Here is a 24400-nt window from a genome sequence, read left to right on the forward strand (position 1 = left end):
AAGATGAGATGTGTCTCGATTAAAACCAGGACATTTCTGAACATGATCACCGGGGAGAAACCAGACGGACTCACAGACGTTCAGTTTAAACACAATTTATTTTTCTGCTTAAATAATTACTTGGATCATCCAGTGTAGGCTATGTTGGTTCGTCATACATGTTGGTACCAGATTTATCATCAACAACGGATGCTGAGGGTGGTTTTGTATGAAAAAAGACAGACAGGAAAAATTTTTACACAGGAACAGAAAATCAAATTTTTAGTAATGTGTGATCAATACTGTGGTTTATGTGATGTACTCGGTAAAAAGGACTAGATTTGGATAGTGGGGCTAAAAATGAGATTCTCTGTTCTCATGTAATTACAACCAATTAAATAAAGATAAAAGTCATCAAACTGTCAAAACAAAACAGTCCCCTTTTTTAAACCACAGCAGACCTAAAAGCTTAAACGTACACTTCTAGTATGCATGATGGGCGTACAGACAGACATTTTCATTTGATGTTTCACTCACACACACACACACACACACACACACACACATACAGGGCTGCTAGCAGTTTGAAAAGAGCACAACGTGCCAGTCTGCAGGTTGCATTCAGGGACACTGACCATACCGCCCTGAAGCACAAGAATGAAGCTGTTCTATCCTCGCCACTCGACTGTGGAGTGCGTGTTTTCATCTTTGTAGAAAATAAAATAAAAACAGTTAGATGACAGATGGTTGGGTTATTATGAGTGCTCACATAGAAGTACCAGCAAACCCTCTCTAATCGTATTACAGTGCTTTTGAATTAGGAGAAAGAAAAGGAAAGCGTTAAAAATAAAGTGACGTCACATGCAGCAAAATATCATTTCTCTGAAGACAGAATGTCCCACGGACAGAGCGGAAGTAGCTGTTTGCTTTAAAGAAACGTCCTTTGTTTAAAATCAAGCAGTTTTTTGTTTTTTTTTCTCCATTCATTTCTCATTTACATACAGCTTTTTTGTTCCTTTTTATATTCGTTTGGAAGAGCATGTCAGGTCACACACTCAAGGCTGCTTTAACAGTGTCGACCTCTCAATACAAATGCACCGACTCTGCAAAGCTTCAACTCAAATCAGTGCATAAACAATCTGTGAAGCTACTGATTTTTTTCTTTTTTTTTTTTAAAGATTTTATACAGTGTCATTTATATACAACAAAATCACCCATTTACTATTATATTTCTTTTTTTTTTTTTTAAAAATAACCACATCGTACACCCCAGTACTGTGGGTCCAGGAGGAAAAAATAGACCATATAAGGCGAAGTGTCTGAGAGAGAGTGAAGCACACGTTTTCCTTTATCTGTCCGCAGTTTGCTTTTTGCTCTCCTGTTGGTGCCATCTTTGGCCACAGACGCCTTTCATCCGTCAAAGATGACAAAGTTCCAGCTCACGTCCATGCGCGTCCTTCAGTGCTGTTTCCAACAGTGAGTGAGTTTGGTGACATGCTCATGCGAAATCAAAGAAAAATAACTTGTTTTGCGTTGTCTTGCTGAAAACCATGCGTTGTAAGTGAAAGCATCAGACACGTTTTGGCCGATTGACGAGGCTTCCAGTCCGTTTTTCCTCCCAGGGCGTGTGTGGTGTCGCAGGTGGACGTCAGTGGACCTGAACGGATACCAGGCTTAGATTAAAATCTCCCTTGTTACAAATGGATCAATACTGTAAACTACAGAGACTAGTATCAACATGTTTCCTTACATGTCCCTAATGTGCTAGTTGCAAAATGTATTTTACATTTTCAAAAGGATCATTTTAATCAAGTTCAACACTTAATTTTAGTGGTAGAATAGATTTAGTGAACAATTCCACTGTTTTGGCTTGACAAATGGATATTTATTGATTCCTTGCATCATTAGCCTCTTACCTGGTTTAATTGAGAACTCTACTGTTATGACTGACTCTTCTTCCCTTGTTTCTTGTTGGCACCATCTCCAGGCTTGGCACAGACAGAATAATGGAGGCAGGGATGTTCAGCAAGACAGAGGGGAGAGAAAGAGAGAAAAAGAAAAGTCAGTGTTGTGCTCAGGCTAAATGTGACCCCGAGTGTGTTAATGAAGCAGAGTTCAGCTCAAACTACTGTACGTCAGGAGGTCACAGCAGCATGCTGGAAGACAGACGGGCTTAAGGAGGGAAAAACAGTATGTTAGAATTACTACTTCTGTACATTCGCAAACGAAATCACACATGCTTCCATCGAAACATGTTAAAAGAGAGAGAAAAGATGTACAGTTTCTATATTAGTTGTCGTAGTCGATATTAGTTCTGAAGCACGATCAACAAGCCGGTGCTACTGATACACAGCAGTACCGAGGAAACACACAACACAACACAACCACTGCAAACTGAACCACACTCAGATTAATCCTGGGATCAGACTGCACAATGCAATATTTTTTGTCTGCATTTAATATCTACTATAGGCAAATGTCGTTAACGTTAAACATTAACTGACTTTTGATCAAATCTGCAACAGAAAATGCTCATTTTTCTGCATTTTCATCCACTGTGAATTCTAGGAATTGGTTCATCAAGATGACAGTAATGCTCCTGTAAAGTGTCATTACACCTCTGCAGAAGAAGAGCGCTACAAGATCAAACTACAGTGTAGACAACATGATGGAAATATGGCCTTTAATTTGGTTCAAGGTTGTAGTCTGACGTGTTTCTGCTAAGTTATGGTAGGCAGTTTAGGCACCATCATCTTGCGATTTGTCATCTTAAAAACTCCAATATTTTACTGCAGTTTACTTCCAAAGTGCTCTTAAGGGTCAAGATCCACTAAAAGAATACTTGAACTAATGAGCTGAAAACACGAGACGACGAGCTAAAAGCTGCAGAGTTTGGTGTTAATCCTCTGAGGGTTTGGCTGCTTCAGTGTTTCCATACAACTACAGCTGCATGCAGGTATAAATGGGTCAGGATAGCTCAGCTGACTAAGTTAGACGGTTGGTTTGCAGGCCAACCTCAGTTTTCCCTCTCTGGGCCTCCTCTCCAGACTTGTCAGCCTTGTGGCCCTGTCGGGAGCGCTTCCCCCTCTTCTTTCCCTTTCCCCCTGTGGCTCCTGTTGCTGCTCCTGCTGAAGAAGCAGTGTCTGCTCCACTTGTGGCTACACCACCACCACCAACAACACTACCACCACCAGCTCCTTCATCTGTGAGAGTTTCGCCTTCACTCCTTTCGTCCGTGTTGAAAACACGGCGCACCACCTTTCTGATCACCTGTAGGGGGCAGAAGCATGTCAGGGGGGGGAGGGAAGCAGGACAGCATTTTGTGAAGACAAAATAGTAGAAAGGAGGATGAGGAGGGTACATAGTTGTGTGTATGTGCGTGTGCTGTGGGATGAAGATGCTACAGGTAATGGAGGAGGAGGATGGTTACTTTTCTGGTGACCAGATTCCCGTCTTCATCTGTGAACTGCTCCTCTGTCACAGACTCACCAGGAATGTTTTTGGCCTCCTCTCCCTGAGGTGAAGGTTTGAAGGATGAGTAAAAGGTGGATGGAGGAGTAAGAGGAAGGATGGGGCGGGGGTGGAGGTACAGGTTGGAAAGAGGTTTAAGAGGTTATCTGAAAGACTGTTATTCATCTGGTTATTTAGAAAACAGACGTCAGCCTGCCTGCCACAGCCGAAGGGTTTCCACTGTTGAAATCAAAATTTGAAAACTGCACAGCAGAATTGAAAACTAGGATTGATGTTAATGAATTCTGAGGCAGTTTAAGGTTTTTTTAAAGTGCTGTTTCATTATTACAAATTGTTGGATCGATAAAGACTCATCCTATAACCTTTGATTTGTGATGCACGACTGACGGCATGAATCAGGACTTCTTTGGGTGGAGATTCTTCTCTGGAGATTGGAAGTGTTTTGCTCATTTGAATTTTTATTTTACAAATGACATTTTGCATTTGGCAAGGTAAAACTCTCTGGGACAATGTGGAAACCCAACTGATGCGGGTGCATTACCCAGGCTTTGTAACACACACCTGCAGAGTAGAGCAGAGACAATAAGAGCAATGACACTAACGATGCAGCTACGGCTTATTGTCTGACACATTTATCACTGAGGTGTGAAAACAACTGGAACAAATACATGTACAGGAAAACCATGCCAATCACTGCAAACCTCCAACAGCTTCAAGAGGAGGTGTCCAGAGGAAAAACCCCTTATTTCATGCACAAGAAAGAACCTGGCAACCCCCCATTCAACAACCACACAAGTGTTTGAACACCGTCAGCTCAGGAATGAGGCTCCATTTACACAGACACACGTCATCTGCATTTTAGAGCTGCAAGGATTTTCACCATTGGTTAATCGAACCATAATTATTTGGTTCCAGCTTCTTAACTAAGGATATTTTCTGCTTTCGTTACTCTTTTTCAATCATAAACTGAATATTTTTAGGACTGCTGGTCAAGACTTTACTGTGAACACAACATTTTATAGACGAAAGAATTAATTTAACAAATTCAATTTGTTTTTTTTTTACATTAGTTTATCTAGTTGTAGTTTTCCAGTCTGAATGAACAGTTATCAAACATCTAAAGCAGTCAGTGTTTTCCTTGAGAGCATTTTGCTTGGACACAGACTGCTGTGAGACTAAAACATAAACTTTTTTCTGCTCCTGTGGAAATCCAGCCTCAGAATTACGCTTACAAATAGTCTTCTACTCTCTTTATATGAGCCAAACACACAACGCAATACAACCAACAGTCCACCAACCAGGGAGCAAAGTCAAACACCAAACAGCATGGCTGGTGGTGTAGTGGCTCACACCAACAAGCAGTGAGTAGCACTTCATGCTATAGCAAGGCTAAACATCCACACAGACTCCTTTCAAATTCAAATTTCCATCCAAATGTAGCACAATTTTTCACAGAATTTCCAGAAAACCTGCAAAATAAAATGTGAATTCATACTTAATCCACTGACATTAAGTAAATATCAGGAGTTTGGTGAATTAAAGTAAACAGTTGCTGGTGCTAACTCTCCCATTGGGTGCATTAAACCATTATAGAAGAGGGTGCAACAACATAACAGAGTGTTGGTCGAGCCTCAAATGATGAAAAACTATTAATCTGCCACTAGTTTTCTTCTTTTTTCTTCTACAAGTAAAACCTTTCACCTCAGCCAAGCGTAAAAATGTTTTTGTAATACTTTTTTTTAAATTTTCAGTGTTTCCACTCGTGTACTTTTTGAAAATCTGCTTCAGTTGGATGGAAACCCACACTATGATACGATATCTGTCTGCCACCTTGTCGGAGCATCATAGCAGAAACACACACTCCTACTTTCACTCCATAAAGCACACAAATGCTGTCAAATTCACAATCTCTCTAACTCTGTAACTCTTCTTCACAGAGCTTTTGCAAGTTCACTGCCTCGAGCTGTGCACACACCAGGCGTCACACACCTTGAGTATGACTCGTCTGCGGTACACCCTGGTGGTGACAGTGGTCTCCTCATCAGAGCCGGACTCCTCAGCTCTAACTCTCCCCTGACAAAGGCAGCCCCGTAGCATTAGTGATCCCAGTGCGTCACAATGTGTGCATGTGAATACGATTTGTGACTTTGTGGGGACATTTGAATTTGTTAAAGTTACAATTAAATAGAGATCAGAGGTGGATCTTCTCGCCATTTTAAACCCACTACAACACAATTTAGATTTAGGGCTTTAGGACAACGAAAAATACCAGAAGACTTGTGCAGGAACTTCATGAACACACAAGACAGTAAATAAATATAAAATTGTTAGCTGACACTGTCTGGACGAGCGTCTCTCACCTGGACTTTGTGCTGGGACCTTTCACCTGCCTCCTCCCGTCCTCTGCTTGGTCCCGCTGTGCTGCTGTCCTCCTGAGATCCCTTCCTCTTGTCGGTGGTTTCCTTTGCTTCCCTGGCTAAGTCACCGTGACCTCCATTATGTCTGTCGGTCTGAGCCGGGGGCTGCTCCAATGAATCTGCCAGACTGTCAGGGCTGGAGGGAGTGAAAATACAGTGAGGAGATGAATTCAGATGCATGCCTTCAAAAAAAAAAACCTGCTGGCCAGACAGAAAACCTTTGGGTGTGAATCTGTAAACAGCAGATAAACACGTCTTCAGAGTTAAATCCTACCTGCCCTCCTCGGTGCCGGCGCCGTGGCCAGGGTCTGCCGACTCTGCAATCGCGCTGGACGTCTCACTTTTCCAGCCTGGAACTGAACACACGTCTCTTTCTGCTTGCCGTACTTGTTCGAGAATTTCATTCACCCTTTCCTCAGTCATCTCCTCGCCCTCCAAGCCTCCCTCCCGATTTATATCCTCCAGCAGACTCTGCAGCCTCTCCTGGGTCATCTCTTCTTCGTCTTCCTCTTCCTCTTCCTGCCTTCCATTTCCATGACCAGTGCCTGAGGCGCCATCCTTGTTTTGGTTTCCTCCCTGATGCTCCAAAACAACGTCTTGCCCTGCCTTCAGTTCTTTCTCTAAGGCCTCAGCATGCCCGTCTGTTCCCTTTCCTGACTTTTCTACTGCCCTCCTGTTGTTACCTGGCCTCTCACAAGAAACCAGCCCTCTCTTTTCATCTGCAGACATCCCTCTTTCTCCAGTGGTCAGAGCTGTTTCTTCCACCGCCGCAATGGGGGGCTCCCGGGCACTGGAGCCCAGGCCTGGGGCGACTGTGAGGGGGTCGCTGCTGGAGGTGCTGGTGGTCTGAGTGAGAGAGAGGTCGCTAGGTCTAGTAAGCGTGGTCTTACTAGGGGATTCTGCACTAGCATCGCCCTCGCTAAAGAAGTCGTCTGATCGCAGAGGGGTGGGGGGCTCGTAGTTCAGGGCTGTGGGGGTTTGCAGCTCCAGATCTATATTGTGGTATCCTGGGTGGATGGCAGGAGTAAAGGATTAGAGGGTAAGGGGATCGAAGAGGGAGGGAAAGAAAAAAGAAGGGAGGGAAGGAGGGAGGGAAGGGGGAGAGGTAGAGTGGTGGAGGTGATGAAATGAGAAACACTTGTAACATCTAACGGTAACATTTGCTCAAAGGTCACACAGGTGCAACCCAAATACACTTTAAAGCTGAATTAACTGATTCTGTTGGCCACATGGGTGAAATGGAATAAGCTGTGAACACGACACTGACATCCTATGACGCTATGTTCATTGATTAACTCACTCATTTTAGCTCTTCAGCTCTTAGGTCTCCCTCAAGTACTGAGAAAATGTGATATTTTAGCCCCCTAGATGTTCGACTCTTTACCTGCCAGTTGCTTGTACTTTCTCTGTCTACTATCTGGTGCTGAAAAGTAAGTGTGCAGTGAGTTTATCAGCACTTTTTAAATGAAAACAGCTGCATCATGTTGACTGGAAATTAGGCTGATTAGACTGGAGCCTGCCTGCCAAAAAGGCAAAGAGCTGAAAGTGCCTAAAAAGCTCTGTAGAGCTGAGTGGAGATTTAGCGACGGGTGATGGTGGTGGACTTGACAACCCCTGTTACATATGCAAAAAGCTCTGATAAACCCACTGAACACTACCAGCCCAGCACCAAAACACAGCCAGACACAGCCAGAGACTATGTGGTGAACATACTGGAGCCTTTAGCCAAATGAATGTCAATGTCTGTATTTGCTGGATGTGTAAAGAAGCAACTGTCTACTAAAATGTTCTCCGTGCCAACTTTGTTGTGTTTGCAACTTGTTTTGCTCCCCCCCAAGTGGCCAAATAAAAAAAATCAATTAATGCTGCTTTAAGGATTCTTCTTCTTCTATGAACACATTTCTGAAACACATGGGTACTCCCGTGTGACTTCTGAACCAGCGCTACAGAGCAGACACATGACCAGATCACAATAAAGACAAAGAGATGGAAACAGAATATAAAGACAGAATATAAAATGTAAGATAGAAACTCACATACTCTATATTTATGTAAAGTTTTGAACATTCAGTCACACTAGTGTCATCTGCAGAGTTCTTCAGGAACTGGTTATGTTTCAAACTGGCACTTAAATCAGCCAAGTCTTTTGTAAAAGCACTTCAGATCCTGCCTCAGACTCAGTGCTACTGATTTCAGTTGAAACAGCAGTGAAATTATTGATGGCATCTTCAGTACAGCACTTTAAATTAAGCCTGACTTCAGCTTATTGTCTCATCAATATGCCAATATTCACAGCATGAGCAAAAGCTTGAGTAGAATTCAGGTAGGTTAGTTGTGTTGATTTCAACAAAAGGCAAAGAGGAGCAGAGCGACCAACAGGCTTCTAAATGTAGACATCGGGAATCGAGCGATCCCGTCGGAAGTAAGAAGGGACACCAGGAGGGAGGGGAGAGGGTGGAGGGGAGGCGTCAAGGAAAGGGGGAGAAGGAGAGAGATCATTTAGGGGAGGGGAAGGAAGGGGAGAGGCTGAAGGGGAGGACAGGGGATGAAGTGAGGGAGGGGAGGAGGCGCTCATGGACGGAGAGGAGGGAGGAGAGGGGAAAGGAGGAGAAAGGGGAATATAACCAGGAGAGGATGACGGGGGTGGAGGAGGAGATGGAAAGGGGGGAGTGGAAGGAGGAGACATGGAGAGGGAGATGCAAGACAGGGGAGGAGTGGGAAGAGGGGGAGATTTAACAGATGTAGGAGAGGCAGATCGGGGAGGAGGTTGAAGGACAAGAGGAGCAAGGGAGACAGAGGGAGGAGAGGAGGGCAGACTGGCGGAGGAGGGAGGAAAGCGGCAACGAATAAATGGAGGAGGGGTGGAGAACGAGCCAGAGGGGCTTTGAGGTGGCGAGTAAGGCAGAGCGAAGAAGTGAGGGAGAACAGGAGCGACGGGCAGGATGTAAACTGGAGGAGTGGATGGGGGAGATGGGAACTGAAAGACAGAGGAGGGAGAAGGGAGAGCAGGAGGGGAGGGGAAAGAGGAAGAGAGGATATGGCTGGGAGAGGAAGCTGAGACTGAGGTGGAGGAGGGAGGAGTAGCATGGAGAGGGATGACAAACTGAGGACACTGGGGAAATGTAGGAGACCTAAGAAGTTTTGGAGCTATTACAGATATCACAGTTCACAAGAGACAAAACAAAGAGCAACAGTTAGACAAGATGAAAAGACAAACAGCACATAAAAAAAACAGATTAACACAAAGACAGTGAAGTGAACTTGTGATGATGGAAGCTTAATGTTTTAGAAGCTGCAGAAGCAAAGATATTGCACACCAGAGTCATGGGATTGCTTATCTCGGCTGATAAGCAAGAAATGACCTCTCAGTCAACAGCAGAAGTTTCCAACAGTGAGGAAAAAAGTAGAGGGGAGAATAAATAAGGGGGCGTCGTGGCCGTGTCTGACATGAGGACAGGTTCTGGCATCTAGGAGGTCTGAAGTGTCTTCAGCTGCAAATTCATTTTCAAAGAGGAACTAAGAAGAGGGGTGGGCACTAGGAATGCTGAAAGGCAGAATCATAGCCAGGATTTTATAAATACTGAGGCCACTGGACCAAATAACACCAAGGCAACCCTGCACTTTCTTTTTGGCTGGCCTCCAAACAGCTGCTGTGTCCTAAAGCCAGACTACGTACTGATCCTATACAGTATGCACTGTATTTCTAGTCATTTAATAGATTATTTTGAGATGTGTTTCTGTCCACTGACACTGTTAATTATACTTAATTTAGTCTTTTCAACTTTTTAAGGAGAACTACACATATTTTACACAACAAAATCTGCTCAGAAGTCTTGGGAAGTATTATTGTATATGTGAAAAAAGTTTAACTGCCTGATTGATGCCTCTTAAAACAAGTGTCAGTTTTGGGCTGAAGACTACAAGTTTGAAAACGCAGCCTGTTGAGGCTACATCAGTTCCTACTTGCATCACAGACCCGAATCTCTGACCAAAGATTCATCTTAGAATTAGTATGGAATTGAGACACAACTGAAGTCTTAGCCCTCTTCACCCCAAAGCAAATCTCTCAGATTTATTTGAAATTTGATTTGTCAGATTTAAGTGTGTTTGTCAAAGTAAAACTTGATTCAGCTCTTTCAAACCCATTATATATAATATATGTTTAACTGTAGAATATAATCCCCTCAAGTTACAGTCCTGTTAAAAAGGTGGGGGGTGATAATGCTTAAGCCTGCTGGTTAGCTGTAGATGTCATCCAGTTAGTGCAGAGGAACTCTCACCAAACAAGCTATCTCCCTCCCTATATGACTCGTGGACAGTTGTTAGTGTCAACAAGGGGCGCTATCGTATTTCCAGCCTTGCTGTAGTCGACCTGAGCTCAGCAGCGGGGGTAAGGGCAGAAGCTTGGATCCAGAAGCTGTTGAAGTTAGCAAAAGGTAGCCATTGGTGGAAATTAGCTGGTTAGTGTTGCTTAGCGCTGACAAGGGAATTTGCTGTAGGAGTTAGTCACTCAGAAGCAAGAAGAGGAGAGAGGAGGAGGAAGAGGAGGAGGAGGAGGAGGCGGCGGGCAGTCTGCTGGTCTCAAAGCAGGAGCAGCTACAGTAGAGCGTAGAGGCTGGGAGGCTCGGAGGAACACAGGAGATGACAGCTACCGTACAGCTAACACAGAAGCATAAAGATACACTGTACACTTTGGAAAAAGGTGTTTCATTTTCAACCCATCTGTGAGTGTCATCTGGGACAGAGCACATCCTCGTCGACATGTGCTCTGTGAAAACACTCGTGCATGCGTTGAATAGGCTCCACCCGTTTGAAAGTGTGAAGTGAGTGTGAAAAGTGTATTGTTGTAAGCCAACAACATGAGAGCAGGCAGCCTCTCACTCAAAGCCACAGCCATGCATTTTGTTAGGTTTGTTTTCTTCATCGGTTAAATGTCTGTTTCACCTTAAACGATCATCTGTCATTTCAAAGCAATTGTAAACATTGATCTTTGTGTTAAGATGACATTCAGAAACCTTACTGGACAGATTGGAAATGAGGCCCACTTCAGAAGTTTGTGTGGCTAATTCTTTATGCTCATCTACTTATTGCTGAATTTGACGGGGGCTCTTTATTTTATTGATGAACAAAAGAAGAACAATGGAAAAATGTTCAGTTTTATGCTGGTTGGTCACAGTAAATTATATGATGGGATGCATCTGCATGAGAAAAAATGCCCAGCATACACTCAATGCAGGACTGGATGAGGCATTTACATCCTTTACTTCAACAAAAGTAGCAGTACTTTAATATAAAAGTGTACTTAAAGTACCAAAAGTAGTTAGTTAGTACTCATTGTGCAGCAGCCCCTCTGAATGGCTCCATTAAGGTTTCGCTCTTAATGTGAAAAAAGTGCTTTGGATTATGAGACAACTATTAATGTACATCTAACTGCTTCATAACTTGTAACATACTATCTGCAATAAAACGCACATCATCATCATCAAAGTTCTGAAATGTCCCTCATTGGGTCTGTCAGTAAGAAAATCCCAATAGCTGCCACATTTCATTTCCATTTAAGAGGAGAGAGAGAAAGAAAGAGAGAAAGCCTTGCCATATTGCTTAAAGCAAGCATGCCATTATTAGAAATTGGTTGTTATAATTATGTTTTTATGTATTTTCTAGCAGCATCTGAGACACAAATTGAACAAAAAAAGCCATGTGTTGGTATTAGCTATGATTTTAAACTTATTATACACATAAACATAACTATTGTTAAACCAAATCATGAACCGGTACCCTAACCCATCAGATAAATGTACTCCATTCAGTGTCTCATCACCAGGATTATCAATACATTTCTCAGATGGGACAGAGACGGCAGTTCATTAGAGGCTTACATTGGCTTCAGGATCATGCTTTTGAACAGTTTATAAAAAAACAGTCACACATACTAAGAAGTGTCATGCACCCAAAATGGTACAGATTTGATAGAAATTTAAAATATATGAATAATCACCCAAAAAATCTATCACTTGCTATAAACGTTCCAATGAATTAACTGTACTGCCCATTATTGGACAGCTAACAAGGGTAACTAACAAGGGTGACTGCCCGATGAGGACGACTCTAATGCTATTACTACCTGATGGTCCATTAATTGATATGAGCTCAATGAACCTGCTGGAGCGTTGAGCCATTTTGGTTAAATTCTAATTAAGGTCCACTGTTTGGTCAAGCCTGATTGGTTCTGCATTTGTTTACACAGTCAGGTCTGACTATCTGGCTGAGAGAGGAGGTGAAGAAGGGTGAAGGGATAGACTGAGAGATAGACTGAGAGTTCAGCTAGGGTGGGCTACACTTTACCATCGGACTGATCCGGGAATACTGCGTTATCATCGGCAAAGCAGCGTGTGCCTGAAATGTTACCGTAGTCAAATATGGGCCCTTCCAGCAAAGTCACAATATCCAACCGATTGATCTTAGTCAGCACCGCAGTTAAAGCATCCGCTGGAGAGGAGAGAGACAGAGAGATGTACAGCTCATTTCACGTCATGTTGTAATACCACAGAACCTTACTGTCCGTTATATTGATTCATTTTTATGGATGTGAACCACAGCGGCCATATTTCTTTCTTCCTGCCACACATACATACAGCAAAAGAACACAGAAACACGTTCTGCTTACTTGTGGCATTTTTACCGTCCCTGTGCACCCATTTCTTTAGGAGCATGAAGCTCTGTGCTGTCAGGGAATTGGGGTTCTCCACTCTGATGAAGTTGATCTCATCCACAGAGAAATCCAGCTCCCTGGCCAGCTCTGTAACGGCAACACACAAAAAATACTAAGTGAAAACAAGAAAGCTTCAGTCCTTTGTTGCTCAGCAGGATGACCTTGGCACTAACCCAGCTAGGCATAAGATTATAACCAATGTAAAAAAAGAAAAAGTCACCTATGCTAAAACAACTGCACTTACAATGAGGCAACATTGCAAAAAAGCCTCCACAGATGCAGAAACTTAGACAATCAGGTATCTGATGACCAGCTGCCGCACGACACATCATATGTGGTGCAAACAAATGGATGCCACAGGGGATGTACTGTATTAACATGGAGCAATACAGAGCAAACAGCTGGAAAAGAGCTACAGAGAATGAGGCATTTTAAATTAGTTTTCAGGTTTGCAGCAATAATAAGACTCACCAAAGGACATTCACCTCCCGATATGTCAGTTCTCATGTTAAAGAGGTGATGGACGTATTTTTATCCGACTAAACTGTAGCTCTGTCACCACGATTTGTACCAATACATATATTATCTTTTATTTGCTGATTTGTTAAATGGCTGTAACTGCCAAACACTGTGCCAAACACAGTCTAAAGCTCCCGAAGCAGTGAAACGCTGCTCATACTACAGCACTGGCTATAAATTTAAAACTACGAGAACATAATGTTCAGCAGATCTACTGGTTCACCGCAGCTCTGCAACAGGAGCACACATTAAATATGGATTAGACTCCTTTTCTCTTCCGAGCAGTCATTCAGTCACTGCCCTGGACAGACAGAGACAACAATTATTCACACTCACAAGCACTTCAGATAGATGCCTGTGTACATACAATTACTGCACACCCTCTCTCTCTCTCTGTCACACACACACAAACACACACACACACACACACACAGGGTAACGCCCACTCACACACACACATGCAGGCAGGCGTGGGCCAGTGCTGCAGTGCAGGTGGACAGGCTTGGACTAAACTGCAGAGGCCACACCCTGATTGCTGCTCAGGAACAAATGATAAAAAAACGATCTTAATATTCTTCTTATGCACAAACCCAAAGAAACATGAAGTGGAAGAAAATAAATACATTACTTCATAAGCTTTTTAGCTATTAAAATGAATAATACCTTCATTACTGTGTATAGTTTTCAGACCCCTAACTAACCCCTAATTATATCTCATGTTTGTGTTTAAATTTTAAACATTGAATTGAAAAATGTGTAATGTGTAACGCCATGTGTAATGATGGTGATGTACACAACTATAAATGCCTCTGCAGTGCTGTTCAGTTGAGACATTTTTATACTGTTTGTCCACCAGATGGCAACATGCTCTGTAAAACGGACAGTTTGAGAGCTACAGTCAGTGTTCTTCATCGTATTCAATCTTTGTTGCAAGATGGGCATTACATCTAATTGTTTTTCAGTGAATATATATAGAACACTTATAAAAGCACGAGTTTTAGTCTCTGGTTGAGGGCTGAAATGATTGAAATTAAACCGATTTACTTCCAACATTTCAGCTGCTTCTCCGTGTCACATCAGTTTTCTTGCATTGCTTCATGCTTGTTTTGAGTGTGTGAAACTGTCAGATGTGGGTAGACTCACCAGTCCAGCTGAGTCCGAGGTGGTCGGCTACTATTGCCATGCGGAGGTCTGTTCTCTCACAGGGACTCTGAGGGCCTGTGCAGGGAAGCAGGGAGGGGCAGGGCACCAAATATTAACATGTGGTATTATGACAACAATCCCCAAATTACTAAAATGTGGTTCTCAGAAGGAGATACACAAAATGGCTCCTATAAAATGGCTGCAGAGGAGATCAATGACATTTAACAAAAGTAACAGATTGGGATTGTGAACTGAAAGTTTGTCTGTTTCAGACTGTAGACATTAATGTAGTTTAACCACTAAATACCTAGTTAATAAATACCTACTTAGTTTGATCTCTTTTTTTTGTGTTTTTGTGTTGGCAACTGAACAAACATAAAGACTAACTTTAGCTCACTGTCCCAGGTCTCACCTCTGGAAAAAAAACACAAAAACAAGAAGTATTTTCTGGCCAGACTCTCCTCAATGACTCACTTTGGATGATGGATGCCTGGAAACAGGTTTTGACATTTTGGGAAACATGCTTCACTTTCTTTTGGAGAATTTGATAAGAAGATGAACACCGCTCTCACACCTCTGTCTGTTCAATATGAACCTCGAACCAGGAGACGTTAGCTTAGCTTAGGCTGGCTATATCAAAAAGTAAAGAGAAACTGGCCTATCAGCATCTCTAAAGCTCACTAATTAACTAATTAGATTTCATTTGTTTACACAATAACCAAATGTTGATGCAGGGCTACGTGTTGGATAACTTCTTGGGAAAGAGCAATGCACCAGATGAATGAATCTATTTCCCAAAATCTCAATCTATTCCATAAAGTTTTATAATCTGCTGTCCATATGGCTATATTCGATCTCTTTTCTCTTAATAATTAAGCTTTGTGAAATGCAGATATGTGCTCTGTGTGGGACATCAGTGTTGTACAGTGTTGCCATCTCTACTAGATTAGCTTTTATACTGTGGTAAGTAAAAGTAAACATGCAATATAAATCTGATGAGATGGCTTCAGCAACTACTTTTAGACCAGCACTACTAAAGAACATCAGTGGGACGATGGATAATACCAAATAAAATCAAAAGCACGAGGATCTGTGAGGCCAGAAAAGGAAAAACAAAACACACTTTTTCACACTGAAGTGTTGGATGTTCAGTATTAGTAGTAAGAATAGTTAATAGTTAAATAGTTAAAGAGTTTTATATCACATCACTAACAACAAACGATCTACCGTCAGGCAACATTCCCTCCCACTGATGAAAGCAATTCATGGCTTCAACTTGAAATCAAAAGTAATCCAGCTGCACCAAGTTATGAGTGAGTGACTACACTGACACACTCTTGCGCAGCTGACATTCATCTGATTGTCAAGTTGGGCTGATGAATTGTTTTCGCAGTGTTTTCAAAGACCAAAAGTACCATCAAATAATATCTACAGGCCAGGCAAGCAGACCAAAACAAACACAAGGCCATATTTCCCCAAACAATCGTAACCATCTAAGTCTTAACCGTGTCGACGATAGAAGTGAGAGGTGTGGTGTCATTTGGTGAGACGCAAGGCTAACTTGATCTGTAGTGTGGAATGAAAGTGAGAATGTGTGTGGTCGCCTCCAAGTCCCCATCGTACCCCATCGTAATAGAAAGGAATGTAAACTCTGAAGTGTCTAAAAGGTGTTTGCTGATGTTGAAATTGAAGTTCCTGTACACCAAATGCGTCACTTTATTCTATAGCTCTTGCTAACAATGAGGTAATTAATCCACTGTCTTAACACCTTTACAGACATCCCTTTCTCTAAGAGATAAATGTCACACAGCATGACATTAGCGTATTTAGGCTTAATAATAATATCTTGCTTGATCCTGGAACAAATTTTGAGTATTGCTGATTCTGTCATTGATTCTCTTTATCGTCTTTACCTCTTGGTCTAAATCAGACAGCACAGGACACAGATAACAAGAATGACAGGAAGAAGAAGTGACAGCTACACTTACGTCACATCACAAAGCACCCACAACAGCTACATGCATCTCATAGAGATAGATCAAATATAGCAAGTGTTTAGAAAGAGTTTACAAACTAGTCTCGTTCTCCGTGACAGGAGCCGTGATTGGTTGATCAACCTGACTCCCTTCCTCCTTCTCCTTCTGCTCTTGCTCCTTCCTTCCAAGTGTCCGCCTACTCTTCCTCCTGCTCCTCCTCATCCTCTCACTGCTGGCCTGCTCAACCTCAGCTCTCACATCTCTAGCAGATGGTGTTGATGTGGTGGTGCTGGTGGAGGTAGAGGTGCGTGAAGGGCGGGAACTTCTAGAAGCTCTAGATGGTTCTGACAAGGAATTGCTCCTGGTTGTGCTGAGGCTGCAGCTCTCTTCATCCACAGTGGGCAGTGTTTTCCCCTCTAACCTTGTTTCAGCCTCCTTAGGAATGGTTTGGTCCAAAAGGTTGGCTGCCTTTCTATTGACAGACCTTGCTTTAGAGTTTTTTGAGACCACTGCACTGTTTTTTCTCTTTATCTCATCTGTGCTACTTCTACCAGGGGTCTTCACTAAACTAAATCTGTGTTCAGTATTGGATTTGCCTTTAGTTATTTGTTTGTTTACCCTGGAAGTTTTAATGCTTCTATCACTAACCGCAGACTTGGCTCTAACGTCCATCTGCTTGCGGGAACAAGAAGAGTATTTTATGGCTTTCATTACTGGAATTCTTGATTTAGGAGATACATTCTTAAAAGGGTCTAATCTTTCCCTGACATGATGCATTGCATGTTTCCTGACTAGAAGTTTATCAACATTTGCTAGTGCCTTGTCTTTCGCTACTTGTTGACTTTGACTGCATAGTTTGCTGCGGGGCACCCTCACTGGTAACCTGGACTTGCATATCTTCCCTTTAACCTCTTTGGCTCCTGTGCTTGTTATTGCTACATTAGTAAAAGCTCTGGCTTCCCTGCTGTTCTCCTCTAGCTGGCTGAAGGATGCTTCTATCCTACTAACCTCCTGCAGAGTGGGCCCCGAAGAGGACAACAAGTTAAACACAATACTGCCAGCCTGAATGACGTCTGAGTGGACATAATTAGAGTCAGGAATGTTGCTACTGGTTTTGCTGCTCCGTGTTTGAGTATTGCTATACTGTTGTGAAGGTGCTGAAGAATTTGTGCTTTGGAAAAGAGTGTTCTGATTTTCTGAGGTCCAATCCAAATAGTCTGTCTGTTTGGATGAACCTGAAGGAATTCTGTGATTGGAATAATAATCTGTGATGGCTGGTGGTCTATTATTCATGTAGTTGTCTGTCACACTTGATGCATTAAAATTAGAATCAATATTGTTTGAGGTTACAGAATAAGAACTATCTACACTTGTGCCTGAGGTTATGTCATTAGAACAATCAAAAGTGCTGTTTGACGCATCACAGGTTTTATCAGATGACAACTTGAATCCTGTTTTAAAAGTGGAAAATCTAGGCTCAGTGGAAGATGAGTCTCTGCATGTACTGTAATTGCTAGTCACATTTGATATTTCTAGCTGGACAGTAGTAGTCTGAATGTAGACTTGAGGAACTGTTAAGGTGTCTATAGGATACGGACTATTAAACTGATCCCCGTGTTGTGGGGGGGCCTCTACCTCTGAGTCCCTGACTCTGTACCTGCCTGCAGAGTAGTAATGCTCACCAATCTGAAAAAACTGGAGCCTCTCCTCCACCATGTCCCTCTTGCTCATGTCAATCGCACCACTGCGTGTCATCTCAAACATCTTCCCTTCATGGAAGGGGAATGGGTTTGGCTCGCTCGTCGGCGTGCTATCGTCCGTTGGGGTTCGGGCTGGGGTAGTGTCTGGTGTTGTGGCCTGAGACTGGTCGTCTACTGCCAGTCCGAAAGGCTTAGGCTCACCATTGCTTCCCCGTGTCCCTCCCATGTCAACGACTTCTTCCTCTCCACCTTTACTTGGCCAAGGGTCAAAGTCCAGCCCTTTAGTGGCAACAGTCTTAAAGGGAGAGTTAAACTCCTCTTCTAATTTATAACTAAAGTAAGTGTCTGAAAATCCCTCTTTATCTGAAGGTTTTTGCTCCTGACCTTTAGCCCCATCCTTACTAACACCATCAGAGTTTTCACCATTTGAGGGGGTGTCTTTTTTGAAAGTGTCCTTTTGACATTCCTCTGGAGTTTTTTCCTCTTCAATAACTTCCAGTTTGGTCGGGGGAAAAGAGCGGTCAGTGGACCTAAATGTATCTGTTGCCCAGACGTCCCTCCGGCTGTCTGGAAGACCAAACAGTCGTAGATCTGCCTGCTCACACAGGCCATCATCCTCATCCTGAAGTTCATATCCATCTAGGGAGTCTATTTCAGTTGCATCTGTGTCATGAGAAAATTCAGCCGTTGTGGCTATTGAACAGTCTGTTATTGACTGATCATTTCCATTTTGTTCATATTCATAGTCCTCTCCTTTGCCATTGGAACCATTGGAACCATTGGAGCCATTGGTCCCACCATGAGGTTCCTTGTTGTTCCCATTTTTGTCATTTTTTTTAGATTTAGATGTCTTTTCCTTCTCCTTTTTCTTCTCCTCCTCCTCAGGAACTTTAAAAGTGAATTTCTTACAAGGAATTGGTTGGAAGATTGACTCATCATCCTCTTCTTCTCCCTCTTCATTTGACTGACTGTCATCTGCCCCAGGGAGCACTGGTGTTGGGGGTTGGATACGTATAATTGGCTCAATCAGCAGATCCTTGTCATGTTCTTCTTGTAGGTTCACCTCCATCATTTCAGTCTCAGTCTCTGAGGAGGCACAGGAACCTTTCCTTTCTGGGTCTGAAATTTCTGAAGCTGAGTCCAGAGGAGGAGGCGGAGGAAACTCAATATATGCGATTCCTTTGTCTTTTGAGACTTCTTGCTGTTCTTGCCCTGTTATTTCATCATGCATGCCATTGGCTGTTATTTCTTGCTGGTTTAAATTTTTACTTAATTCCTGCTGATTATCATACATTTTTGTTTCTTGCTTATTAGCATTAGCAATGTCTTCCTGGATTACATGAACACTAGTTTTGCTTTCTGGTAGGGCCTCTTTAAAGGAGAAAACAACTCTGCCCTGGTCATCTTCCTCTGATTCTTCAGATACCTCCATGATAGGGCTGGGTTTCCCTGGCATGAATCCCATAAAGCCATCAGGGGTCTTGGATGTGAGATCATAGCTGACCTCCTCGGAGCTGGGGGTTTCTGGTGAAATGGGGCTTTTCCCTGAGCTATCTATGAAAGAAACCTGTTCTAGTGTATCATCTTCGGGGCTTATGGGGCTGAGGGCCGAGTTCGGTTTCTGTTTGACTGCATACAGTGCCCCTTTGGCCTCTCTCTCTGCCTGCCTTCCCACCTGGACACTGACATAAACAGGTAATGTTTTGATACCCTTGAAATTCTCTTTGGTTGTTATAGCAGTTGGAGGGGTTATGACTTTCTCCAGTGTTTCCCTCGGACTAGGAAGGTTATTGGAGTTGGAATCTTTGGGTGCATTATCTAGAATTTCAAAAGTCAGATCTGTTTTTGCTGGGCTTATCTCAAGACTCGTCTGTATTTTGCTCTTAGATAATGTGGGTATTTGTGAGGGTTTAGTTATTGTCTGTTTCTTTGTAAGTTCATTATCTGAAGTAGAAGACAACCTTACAGGAATTTGAGATTCTGTCTTCTTTCTAAGGTTTTTGTTTAGTGGTTCCCCTGGGTCTTTTCTTGGCACCTCAGCTGAGGCAGACTCACTTTTGGTGACTTGTTGGTTCCTTTTAGCATCACTGTCTTTCCCTAGTAGTATAGTAGTATCATGACCAACAGGTGTCTGAACTTTCTGACCTTTATTGCTTTCTTTAATTTCCTGAGTAACACTGGGATGGATATCTTTCCCTTTTGTAGTTGCTTTGTGAGACTCTGTTTCACTAATCTGTCTTGGTGGCGATGCCTCAGGAATACTTTTGTTAAGCAAGATGTCTCCTGTATGTTTTGGGGCTTTAGATGTTGATGATATCAAAGCAGGTTTACTTTTGTCTTTAGCAGCACACGTGTCCATCTCAACATCCTTTTTCAGGCTTCCTTCTTCTGATGTTTCAGATACTTTTGATGCTTTCCCGCCAGTTAAAAACTGATAAACAGGAAGTTTGCTCTCTTGTAATTTCTTTATTGAAGGTTTTGGCTGCACTGGGGGCGGAGTTTTGGTTGGACTAGACTGACTTTGTTTCAGAGCCTCAGATTCAAACTTCATCCTCACAGCACTGACTTTGGATGTCGATTTTACATGAATGGGTGAAGAGGGTTCAGACTCACTTGTTTTAGTTTCTTGTTTAATTTTATCCTGACTGATATGAGAGAGCATGCTTTTCTGTGGACTACTTGGTAAGCTAGAGCTTTTCTTTTCAGTTGTAGAGGTACTGCCAAATATTTTACCGACAGACGGCTCCCTGAGTTTACTTTTGCTGAAACTCTCCTCTGCTACTTTAGGTTTCTGTTGTGTTTTCTCAGGGCTACTGCAGGCAGAGCTAGGCCATGACCTGGGTTCTCTTAGCTCTCGTCTTACAGGCTTTTTCTCAGGGGACTGCAGCTCATCATTGAGCTTCTCCGTTTTGTCACGGAAGAACTGTGATACCTCACTGAGTTTTTCTTCAGCTTCCTTTACAGTTTGGTCCACCCTGTCCTCATAAAGGAGCTTATCCCTGCTCCTGTCATGTTTATCCTCTGTAAATCGCATCCAAACAGCATGCTTGGGGCTACCCTGTTCTGTGGAGTAATGGAGCACTGTCACCTTATCAAACTGAGAGGGTTCATCCTTGTGCAAGAATTTACCAGATTTCGGGGACCCATCTTTTGATGACTTAGAAACAAATTCTCGTTTAGGGCTTCCATACTGCTGACTCGTGCTCTCAGTGCCACGGCTACCACTCTCCTCAGAAACTAGGTAACGGTTTTTGTCAGTCACCATTGCTGAATCCTCTGTGTCAGAGTGAGACAGTGAGGACATGTCAAGTTTCTCTGAGAGGAGCATTTTCTCAGCAAACCTATATGACTCGCCTCTGATTTCTGATAACTCATCATCACAGTATTCTATAGAGTGCTGGCTCAATAGTTTCAGGGCTTTATATGAATCGTCTGCTATCAGCTGGGCTGAACTTGGACGACTGTCCTCCTCCTGTGACATTGGGGTGTTAACGCGAGATGTTTCTAGGAAGGAGGGCAGAGATTCTTCGGCAGTAAGCTCCCCTTCTTCCAGTTGGGCCTCATCGTAATCTATAAGTTCCTTAATTCCATGGTCTCCCTTGTACACATAAAGCTCAGGGTGTTTCTTTGTTTCCCTGATAATAACCTCAGTTGGTTCTGCTGTGCTATGGCCCTTTTCAATATGAACCTCAATTATCCTTTCAACTTTGGGTTTGGATTTAATGTCTCTGTCAAGAAATCTTGGAGTCAGTTCATCACCTTTCACAGAATCCTGGCTAGCTTTGTGCTCAAAAAGGCCTGCCAGTTCTTTAGAGGGGTCCCTACCTGACTGGAAAGCTTTCATAATATCTCTAACTGACATACCTTCCTCTATCATCTCTGCGCCATCAGTCAGTTGGGGTTTGTGATAGAGCATTCTGGTAGTAGTAGTAATATGAGTTTCCTCTTTAAGACACATACTTTTGTTCATCATGGAGTCCTCTTCTGGCATTTTCATCTGCAAGGTTTTGATGGAGCTTGTGGAAGCTACATCTGGCTCTATAGAAGGAAGAGCAGATGCAGCCTCCTCCATCAGCAAAGGCTCACAAGGATCATCGGGCTGCTCATAGCTCCTAATGTGGACCACTTCAGTCCTGGTCTCAGTTACACAGGGAGGGATGGGTGAATCTGTGAATAAAGGCTTAGGTCCTGTGCTCTCTGCACTCTGAGGAGCAGAGGGTGTCTTTTCACTTCTGGTCTCAAACCCACTGTCTGACAGGGGACTCTTATCCTGCTCATGAGACAGGTCCTCCGGTGATTCCAAAATAGTGTCCGCCCCCTGATATGATTCAGCAAGTTTGCTTAGATCCTTCTCTGAGGGAGACCTGAGCATGCCTGAGACTGGTGGAGGCATTTTGAGTTTGTGCTCTTGTATGGACATGGATGGTTTGAGAACACGTTTCTGTTTCTCTTCCCCTTCCCTTTTTGCCTCCTCCTCGTACCTGCATTTCAACTCTGCCATTTTGGAGAGAGAGCTAGCACCAATGTCATTTGTTAAAAAATCTACTACTTTAGCCAATTCTAAGTCTTTGCTTGACATGGACTGGTGCTTGAGCAGCAGCGTGTTTTCGTCAAAAGGAGGGTAGTAGTCTGAGAGGGCACTTCTTTGTGCCTCCTCAATCTCATCTTTCGAAAATTCCTCCCATTCATCCTCTGAGGCTCTCTCTTTACCTGCAAGGGCCTTACCTTCACTCATGTCTTTCTGTAATATCTCACTGACTTTCACTAAATCCTCTTTCACTTTCTCCACTAGAGTAAATGGCTCCTCATCCTCTAACTTCGTCTCCTTAGGAGTGCCAGTATGTGATGTTTGGACAGTTTTAGCTGCTGTCTGTGTGTCTGTCTGTAGGATAGCGGTCATTCTGATCAGATCCTCTTTCATATCTGCTACATCTTTTAGTATCTCCTGGTTGGAAGTTGCAGTTGGGTGGATAATGGGCGGTGTGATAAATGGAGGGGATTTCAGTTGGGAGTTTATTTTTGATGTGGTAACACAGGAAGACAAAGAGGAGGACGAAGATGAGGCACGTGCAGAATCAGGCAGTGCCATTTTGAGAGACCCTGGCCCTGGTTTGAGAGGGGTCTCTGGAATGACATTGACTAACGAATACACTGGTACAGTCACATTAGATGAAACTGCTGAGCCGGAGGAGGCAGGTATGGATCTCAGAGAACCATAAGCAGAGCTTGCTGTAGCAGACCTGCGTGAGGAGGACAGTGTTTTCAGAGTGCCATAGCCTGACACAGAATATGAGTCAATTGCTTCATTTATGGCTGCACTGACACCGGAGGTTGCAGCCTGGGTGGTGGCCTGGATCCTCTCCTGAAGGCTGCTACTTCTCTCTGAGAGATGGCGAGAAGAAGGGGAGGATGGTGTGGAGGAGGAGGAAGGATATTTAACAGGTGAGACCGATCCATTCATCATGGACAATTCTGAGGAAGGAATGGTTGTCTGACCAGTTGAGGAAAGAGACGAGAGAGTTGACCTCCCCTTTCTGGATGAGAGTGTTGAATCTACAGAGGTTTTCAAGGAGGACAGACTGGAGATGCTTTTAACGTCTGTCGCAACTGTGGACGCAAGGGTGGTTTTAAAAGGCAAATTAGAATTGTACATGTTGTAAGGTTTCTTTGGTGACACTGGAGCAGTGACAGAAGTTGACGACCTCTCTAGTACAGAACCATTGGATATAGAGTGAAGTGGGGAAGTCCTTGATGTGTATGCTGAAGCAAGGCTTTTAATAGATGCTGGATCTGTGGCAAGTTTACATGGGCTTCCAGAGGACACAAGGCTGGCAGATCCCTGAACAGGGTACTGACCCAGTTGGACAACGGTTTTAATAGGTGACGGCGTAGTCCTGTAAGACCTGATGGGGGATGAAGATGCTACGTCACTAACTGATTTAATTGGGGATGATGGGGTAGGTACTGGTGGTTGAGCTCCCAGTGTGGCTTTGATAGTTGCAGGGCATGCAGGTGACGGGGAGGATAGGGGCCACATAGTTTTCAGTGGAGAAGCAGCTGGTGAGCCTGCCGGTGAATCGGTAGAGATGAGGGAACCCCCCACTCCGACGGGCCTTGTTTGGCCAGGGACGGTAATAGGAGCAGTCGACCACGGTGGGTGAGGTCTGGTTGGAAAGACAGGTTTGTGAGGGTAACCAGCAGGCAGTGTTCTTGCTGTTGTGCTTCGCTCAACTGCTGTTTCTTCAGATGAATTGGTAGAAATTATGATAAAGAAGGAATGGAATAAATAACCAAAAGAATATGGAAGAATAAAGGTAACAGAAAATTATGTTTGGGAAGGAAAAGGAAGAAAAAATATGAAAAAAGAAGAGATCAGAGGAGGAAGATTTGGTCAGTGATGCAGTCCTAGTATCAAGGAGGGAAAACAGCAGTTTTATGAAGTGCTGAAATAAAATGTTTGAGTATTGATGGAAGATGGAGCCA

The 24400-nt window shown here is 43.3% G+C and overlaps 1 protein-coding gene across 1 annotated transcript in view; it reads right to left on the reverse strand.

Moving 5' to 3' along the window:
• Positions 1 to 233: 233 nt before the first annotated feature.
• Positions 234 to 24400, reverse strand: part of LOC139219520 (ankyrin-3-like) — a 127069-nt gene continuing 102902 nt past the window's right edge. Inside the window, exons 41-54 of the mRNA XM_070851412.1 lie at positions 22355 to 24157; positions 20180 to 22324; positions 19265 to 20137; positions 17900 to 19165; positions 14242 to 14316; positions 12535 to 12666; positions 12213 to 12356; positions 6142 to 6874; positions 5811 to 6003; positions 5440 to 5523; positions 3410 to 3493; positions 2995 to 3249; positions 1896 to 1967; positions 234 to 1636 (exon numbers count right to left, since the gene is read on the reverse strand). Coding sequence (XP_070707513.1) covers positions 1920 to 1967; positions 2995 to 3249; positions 3410 to 3493; positions 5440 to 5523; positions 5811 to 6003; positions 6142 to 6874; positions 12213 to 12356; positions 12535 to 12666; positions 14242 to 14316; positions 17900 to 19165; positions 19265 to 20137; positions 20180 to 22324; positions 22355 to 24157 — 7835 coding nt within the window. The 3' untranslated portion in view covers positions 234 to 1636; positions 1896 to 1919. The remainder of the gene's footprint in view (positions 1637 to 1895; positions 1968 to 2994; positions 3250 to 3409; positions 3494 to 5439; positions 5524 to 5810; positions 6004 to 6141; positions 6875 to 12212; positions 12357 to 12534; positions 12667 to 14241; positions 14317 to 17899; positions 19166 to 19264; positions 20138 to 20179; positions 22325 to 22354; positions 24158 to 24400) is intronic.

This window comes from Pempheris klunzingeri, chromosome 20, assembly GCF_042242105.1.
Source record: "Pempheris klunzingeri isolate RE-2024b chromosome 20, fPemKlu1.hap1, whole genome shotgun sequence".
NCBI classification, from domain to species: domain Eukaryota; kingdom Metazoa; phylum Chordata; class Actinopteri; order Acropomatiformes; family Pempheridae; genus Pempheris; species Pempheris klunzingeri.